An 8,282-nucleotide genomic window follows, 5' to 3' on the forward strand; every position below is an offset into this window, starting at 1 on the left:
GCAAGAAGACAATTTAAAAATTACCAAAACAGAAACCAAGCTTCGCTTTCATTGCGTCTTTAATGGTTAATTAAATAATTTACATTAAAATACTTATTTCTCATTATTACTATCTGCGTCATCAAATCCAAAAAACAGGCCAGCTATCGATTCGTTGTCAGATATAGAAGCATCCCTGTCACGATATTGACGTCTTGGTGTTCGCTTAGCATTGATGGTGATGAAGTCGTAATTGTTATCAATAGCTACGAAGTATGTGGGAATTTTTCCTGGGCCTTTCACATAGGTCATGCCACGATAGCGGCACATAATGCCAAATTCACGCAAAAGGATGGCTGTTTCCTGGGTCACTTGGATGTGTCCGATCATGCCGGTGGAGTCCATACGGGACGCCATGTTAACGGGGTTCCCCCAGATGTCATAATGGGGTTGAGAGGCGCCAACAACTCCGGCCATAACCTCACCACTGGAGATACCAATGGACATATCTGGGCTAATAATGGTCTTATCATAAGATACCGTTTCATAGGCTTTGTTGAGCATCCAAAGAGTTCGCATTAGGTCCAAGGCAAACGTGGTCATCACAAAGACGACCTCTTCATGCAGATCTTCCTTTAAACTTCGTTCTGATAGTAAAGAGGAGGCTCTGCGAATCATCAGAGCCTGCTCCACTAAAAGTTAATAAATATATATATAATATATAATTTATATAAAAATATAAATATATATTGCACCTTAATTAAAACTAACCTTCTTCCGTTAGTGAGTCTCGAATGGGGGAATCTCGTTTCGTTAATTCTTTGCTAATGCGATCTGCAATGTTCACATCCAATCCACATGCTGCCATATATGTGCAGCCAACAATTTTGATCTTCTCCACCAAGTAATTATCTTTGTAGTGGAGCAACTAGGAAAGGAACAAATAATGGCAAAAAAAATATTAATAATAAATCATAGCTTACCAATCTATCAAACTCCGTGATGATCTCGTTTAGTAGGCGCAAGTTTCTCAGGCTCATTTCGAAATTTCTTAAAGTGGCAAACATAACGGATACTATTTTGTATTCCTCATAGTAGAGCTCATGGTTGGCCAGAGATGTAAGGTAAACGTTGACTGAGGAAGAGAGGCGTGTACAGATGATTTTGTTACCTGTTTTGTTGCCTGATCCAAAAACTCACCAACATGAGCAGGAAGTATATTATTCAGGAGAATTATTATTGAGTGGTTAGTTATATGGGCATCACGCTGCTTTTTTCTCAACTCGACGCGCCAACTAAAATAATTTAATTAACTTATATTATAATTAAATAATATTATAGAGGGTTACTTACTTGAAGTTGACTTTGTTTGTGAACTCTGCGTGTCGCTCCTTGAAATACAAGGTAAAAAAGGTGATGATTATGAGCAAACTATGTGCATATTCTGCCGCAAAAAAAGGATTTGTGGTAGCACTGTGATGGAAAATGAACTGGAACTGGAAAAATATAACGATCAGATACGCGATTGTCATCAAAAAGCTCACAATTATCTTCAAGACGAACGGAATACTAGTGAACGTAAAGCTCATTGCAATGATAAGAGCCACCACATTCGTGATTACCCAGGGATTAAAGCACATAGTCACATTAGCATCATAGTGATAAAGTTTACTCTCGATGCTCATCAATTCGAACTCATTGCGATCACATCCCATCTATAAAAAGGGTCTCCTTTAGGGTTAATGCGTACTCTATCAATATAAACTTACCAGTATGATGCTGACCACGGAATTATACGCACAAATGATGAAGAGATATATGCAAATGCGGAGGCTGAGGCTTGCTTGTATCTTCTCACAGGTACAAAATATCCAGCAGCTCAGCTGGCTGAATCGGTGTTGGATCTCCTCCTTCTTGCCAAATATAAGCCAGCATATTTTTTTGTACCAAGCGATGACAAGCAAGATGGTCAGACAAGTTAATACAACTACATCCAACACTATGGCGATAAAGAGTAGGTCCGGGTGTAGAGTCATCAGCTGCATGTAGGCCAGGCTGCATCCAATGCTCCATGCAAGCAACATGCTGTGCTTGAACATATAGTCTGGCGAATGCAAGTATTTGCACTCAAGGTGGGAGTCCCGAAAGACCATACAGAATTTGGTGAGTTCGGATGACAGAGGGTCATTAGGCTCGTCTCGTCTTCTCCAGGAGAAGATTTTTCCAGGTCTGTGGGAAATTATGTGAATGGAAGTTTTGTCATTTGTCCGAGAGAGTCGAAACTCACTTGAATCTACTGACTGGCATCTTTCGAAACTCCTGACGCAATTCTTCGTTAATCACATCGTCTTTAGTACTGTACAAATCTGGTCTGGCGCGTAGATCGATGTGAGATTGTGAATCAAACCTTTCTGTAGAACGTCTGAAAGAAGGGCGAGAAGGCTGAGCAGAAATTAGAAACGTGCTGATGTTGTTTTTGCTTAGAACGGGATCCTCCAAAGCTGCATCGGTGCCAGGAGTTATCGTATATTCGCCAGGATCTAGTTCGTTCAACGTACTGGCACTAATATGAACATATCCCGCAGAGCCAGTGGATTCTAAATGATTGGCAATGGTTACGTCGATTCCTGCCAATTAAAGGAATAATGTCGATGAATAATCTTTAAGGAATGCTGATGTAGAATGTAAACGCACCCCATACATCGTACTGAAGCTTAGCTTCGCCGATGACTCCTGCAATAACACTTCCAGAATGAACTCCAATGCGCATATCGATGTCCACGTCATGTTCCCTTCTGCAAAATTTTTAAAAAATTTAAATATACACAAACCTCGATTAACTTACCGCACTTGTTGAATGTGTGAGATCATGGACAGACCTAGATCCACACAGCACTTGGCATGGTCGGGATCCGGGCGCATTAGACCAGCCACACAGTAGTAGCAGTCCCCTAAGAACTTGATTCGCTGAACCTCAAAGTGGGTGGCGGCCATATCGAACCTTCCAAAGAGACCATGCAGCAGCCTCACAAGCGTCTCCACATCCAGTGTTGTCGTCAGTTGTGTATAGTTAACCACATCTGCATACAAGATACTGACCTCAGGATGGATCTGAATGGCCATGATATGCTCCATGACGCCCGGGGAGCGAATGGCAGCCAGTCCTCGCCCCTTTCTGGCAAGTCTATTTTGTATATCGTCTTGGATTGGCTTGGCTATCTGTGGCGGGATAATACTATGGAGCACGAACTTTTCCTGACGACGCGCATTGCGTAGCCAGATCTTCTCCATTATATACTGATGCCGGTCCAGGAAGGACGAGCGCACAACAATATCATTCATTATGCGAAAGAACATACCAAGAAGGTTGAAGCACACGTGGTGGAATATATCTACAATAAACCTGCCATAGTCGTAGGCACTGAAAATCTCGAAATAGTACTCCGTGGCAATATAGACCGCAAAGTAGGTTATGTACACAACGGACACTGTGACTCCCAGCAGCAGGGCACCCGACATAACGGGTATCGGCATGAACATGTATATCATATAAATAATATAAGTGTCATAAAATGTATCCAATGCCCAATCGTGTACGTAGTAATGATATGTGCCCTGAAAGATATCTGCAGGATGGTAAAAATAATAATAAATAATAATAATAAAAATATAATAGTAGAAGGCCGAAGATCAATTAACTCACCAGCTGATACCAATACGAATGCTGCAATCACGGAGCTCACATAAGTAATCCACGAGTGTCGCATAGAAAACTTCTCACAGAAATTGACGCTCAATACAGTTAAAACAAAACATGCAGAAAATATATATATACCCACATCAATTAATATTAAGTGGGTATGCTGGATAAAGATGATGGTAGTTTTAACCGTAGCCCTTAAGTTAGTTTTAAATTCTTGCTTGACTTACCGGGCAAGTTAAGAGCAGCATTGTGCAGTGCAAGATGGTAATGAGGGTATGCAGAAGGCAGAACACGCCTAAAAAACTATTCCATAGTCGTACCTGATACAGACGGTATTCCTCCTCCAAATGCAGCTCCGCACATTTTACCTATGGATATCCATGTAAATAAAAGAGTGCACCATTTGGATGTCTCTTAAAGATTTACCAAGAGGTAGCTGCGCTCCCACAGGCGCTCTTTGGTATAGTTGAACTGACATACATCATCAGCGAAGCTCTGTTGAGGCATTCTGTTATAATGTGTTATTTTATATATTCCTTGACTGCTGGTAAATGTATTACGACTACTGAAACGTTAAAGTAATGCAAACTTAAAGCCTACTTTGAATAAAGTTATTCCGATAAACTCAAGCAATTTTAAATCATTAAATATAAACCATACATATTTCAAAATGTAAGTGAAATTTCTGGAAATTAAAGTAATTTGAAAGTAAAAGTAAATGGAAAATGGGGCAATTCAAATGATGAAAACAGAAGCCACGGAACGCAATAATTGTTATTAAAATATACATTGCCGCTATATACATGATGTGCTGGTTCATACAACCAAAACGTATCAACAGAAGTGGAAACTCGCCGAAGGCTTCGGCTATCTTTGGGTCGAATCCCGACATGGGCCAGAGCATGATGCAATTATATAAGGTGGTCTCGTCGGCAATTAACAATGTGTACAATAAGTGCGAGTGAAAGGCCTCAGCGCAGTAAGTGTGAGTGAAACAACAATAGAGCGTGTGGATTAACCCTCAGTTGCCTGTTATAATAAAAAGAGTTGATGTTTTTTTGTAATTTAATTTTTAATTTGAAATTTAACGTTGTTTTTCTTTTTGGATAGGTATTCTTTTGTTAAGGCTCTTTATTCTAAAATAAATTCTAGTCTTAAAATAAAAAGTTTTTATATCTAAATTAATTTTAACTGTTTCGGAGGCCATTAATAATTTTTGTTTAACAATCTTATATAGCGTGTAAGCCGGTTCTCACCCACAAAATTTTCTCACAATATATGCTTCTACATCTTCTCCGCGAAAGAATCACTTTGTGATATCACATAAGTCTGGAAACAAAATTTGGTTGCTCTAGCGCTTATAGTCTATGAGATCTAGGCGATTAACAAGACGAACCGACGGACAGACAGACATGGCTATATCGACTCGGCTATTAATGTAGGAATCGGGATAGGGCCGGCAGTGCAGAGAGCGGCTCGAAGTGGCCGCCAGTATTGAGTAACTCCCTTTTTGAGCAAAGAAGAGAGATCGATTAGAGCAGGAGGTTTGTAGGGTTAAGCAAGCGAGAGTCAGCTTCAGTCGGTGCCAAAGTTTCGCGAGCTTCACACACACTACACATCAATTCACACACAAATACACATAATCATAAGCCAATTCCCATAATATTAAATACAAGTTACAACAACTACCACTATAATAAAACTAACGTCGTCTTAAGCATAGTTATCCAGCACTGCGGAATCGAAAAATTCCTGTCAAACTCCATATAAAAAAAACTGTGACAGGAATGTTTCGCTTACGTATTCCTGGAGCGTGTATCCAGCAACACGAGCGGAATCCAGATTTATATCGATAGTTTCCTATCGGGACCGTGTGTGGACTGAGAGAACAGCTGACACCCAGCTCAGAAATATATATTCTCAACAATTATTCCTGAAGTGAATGGTGCAAGATGTAGGCAAAAACTCTCCGCAAAACCAAAATGAGAGATGAAAATTATTCTTATTTGTTTTGCAACAATATATGCCGCCACCAAGACAACCACTTTATCATCAGAGTGCATTTTTTTCTTTTATTAATTTTAGCAGAATTTTACAGTTGGCCATGTTTACAAAACACAGCTGATTCATCAACCCTGGTTTAGCTATGCTCCACACCCTCACGAAATAACTAGTAAATTCATGGCAGGAATTTTTCGCGGTGCTGGAGACAGGCCTTTAAGTTGTTATTTGTTTGTATTGTGTGTATTTACAGTGGGGACTCAGCCGAAAAGAGGAGGCAAAATTAAAAACTATTTTATGAACGCTTTGAGATATGATATGAAAATGACATGTTCGAAAATGTATTGAACCCTTTTTCACTTTATAATTTATCAAGCTGGGCCCACTGTGCGCATCTGCTGAGCGGTCTCGAGCTCGCTCGGCCCGTTTCTTACGAACAGACGAAGCTGTCGGACAGCGGGCTCGAAAATGTATTGAACCCTTTTTCACTTTATAATTTATCAAGCTGGGCCCACTGTGCGCATCTGCTGAGCGGTCTCGAGCTCGCTCGGCCCGTTTCTTACGAACAGACGAAGCTGTCGGACAGCGGGCTCGAAAAGCCGAAAAGAGAATTGAAACCCCGCGCGCTCCCTCTGTCCATGGGGCGTACATGCAGCATCTTGGTATTGTTTAGTCTTGGCTTTAATCCACATCAGTGCAAAAACCCTGGGCGTGTTGTAGGGGGATTTGGGTCATAAGTCGCAAAATTGCATTAACCAAGTCAAGAGTGTTAATGGACAATATGTAGCGCTTGGATCAAATATATCATTTTTGTTTGTGGTGCCCTCTATGGGGCATGATGGTAGTGATCCGGCAGATGAACACGCCATCGGGGCGTCAGGTTTGGGGGTCAAAGGAAAGGGCAGAGAAAGGCAATGATACAGACGGAAACGTCAAGCCGAATTTCACCTTTTTAGAAGGCTTAAGGGTTCCCGCTGATTTTGCAGCTTGGATTCGGTTGTCTCGTTTTCGTCGTTCGACCTGGACAGGTGGCTGCCGCAGAATACCTTTTTTTTACAAGTGCGTTGTTAGTGGAAAAAAATCAAAAGTGATAAAAAAGCAAACTGGAAAGATTCTTGGAATCTAGCTAGCAGCGAGTGGGAAGAACAATTGGAAGTATAAAATGCCTATTCACAGCAGAGAGGGTGCGGCTTTGGAGCAGCTCGAGCTGCAGGAGGAGCGAAAAACCGGAGATCGGTTATTCGAGAGATTCAAAAGATTTTTGGGTTAATGCCTTAGCAAAAAAGCAGTCGAAGAGGACAGCGAGCGCAGCGTCGTTTTGGTGCTTTCCTTCGTTTGCGTTTAACATTACGTAGCAGAAAAGGTAGCAGCAGTACCGACACGAAAGCAGTCAAAAGAGACTCGGTCGTGATCATCGATCTGGGGGGTTGCTAAATTCGCAATTATTGGATGGGGGGAATATAATTCAGGGATTAATGAAATTTAGGTTTAAAAATATGTTTTAAATTAGTTTTAAATACGTAGATAAGTGCGGTCTCACCGTTTTATGTAGTATGTGAATGTCGGTCAGCAGGGAAGAGAGAGAGAGAGGAAAAATTAGTAATTTTTATACCCGTACTCAAAAAAGAGTTAAGGGGTATATTAGATTTGTGGTAAAAGTGGATGTGTATAACGCAGAGAAGGAAACGTTTCCGACCCCATAAAGTATATATATTCTTGATCAGCATCAATAGCCGAGTCGATATAGCCATGTCTGTCTGTCCGTCTGTCTGTCTCGATGAGCGCCTAGATCTCAGAGACTATAAGAGCTAGGGCAACCAAATTTGGTTTTCAGACTCATGTGATATCCCACTGCTACAAGTGTACTTCAAAATTTCGCCCCGCCCCCTTCCGCCCACACAAAGGACGAAAATCTGTGGCAGGCACATTTTTTAAGATACGATAAAAATAAAAACGCAGTATCGTAGAGAATGCCCATATCTACTAGACTGCTGAATCTGAATTAGATCGGATCATAATTATAGCCAGAATGAATAAAGTAATTTTCAGTTGCTTCCCCTGCCCCCTCCTGCCAACGACAACGCATCTCATTTTCCATCTCGCTCGCACACTCTGCCGCGTTCAGTGCGCGAGCAACCCCTAGCGGAGGAGATGTAGAATCTAAATGGTACATGTTTAATCTACATGTTAGATGTAGAATATACATAATATATGTAGATGTAGATAACAGATGTAGCAAAAAAATGTAAAATATAAAATTGATTTTTTTTAATTCTAAAATTCTAAAAAATCATATGCTCAAAAATGTATATGCTGACTGAGTACGGCTATAAGTAGAGTCGCGTCCCCAGAAGCGACTCGCACGTTCCTTCTCGTTGTTTGAGTTTTTTTGGGTATTTGGCGACAATATCTTTTATTTAAAACCCCCCCTACATCGTCGGTCACGGAAAAAAGGGTGAGTGGAATCGGCAGAATATGCTACTTTAAATTATAAAATTAAAACCTCTGAGTGCGCCATATCACTCGCCGTCGAACTTTTCGGCTCTCTCCCATTCCGTTTTGTCCATTGATTCACAGTGCATACTGAAGGAGATTCATT

General features: G+C 40.8%; 1 protein-coding gene across 1 annotated transcript; it reads right to left on the reverse strand.

Annotated features, from left to right (window-relative positions):
- Positions 1-48: 48 nt before the first annotated feature.
- On the reverse strand, positions 49-4,273 carry LOC111070343 (adenylyl cyclase X E-like). Its single transcript, XM_022360799.2, has 12 exons — positions 4,109-4,273; positions 3,910-4,050; positions 3,683-3,842; positions 2,825-3,605; positions 2,674-2,774; positions 2,267-2,606; positions 1,749-2,208; positions 1,333-1,694; positions 1,180-1,274; positions 963-1,114; positions 751-907; positions 49-671 (listed from the first exon to the last, which is right to left on the reverse strand). Exons 1-12 carry the CDS (start codon positions 4,187-4,189, stop codon positions 94-96), a joined length of 3,408 nt encoding a protein of 1,135 aa, XP_022216491.2. The 5' UTR covers positions 4,190-4,273; the 3' UTR covers positions 49-93.
- Positions 4,274-8,282: the final 4,009 nt, after the last annotated feature.

This window comes from Drosophila obscura, unplaced genomic scaffold (assembly GCF_018151105.1).
Source record: "Drosophila obscura isolate BZ-5 IFL unplaced genomic scaffold, ASM1815110v1 contig_14, whole genome shotgun sequence".
NCBI lineage: Eukaryota > Metazoa > Arthropoda > Insecta > Diptera > Drosophilidae > Drosophila > Drosophila obscura.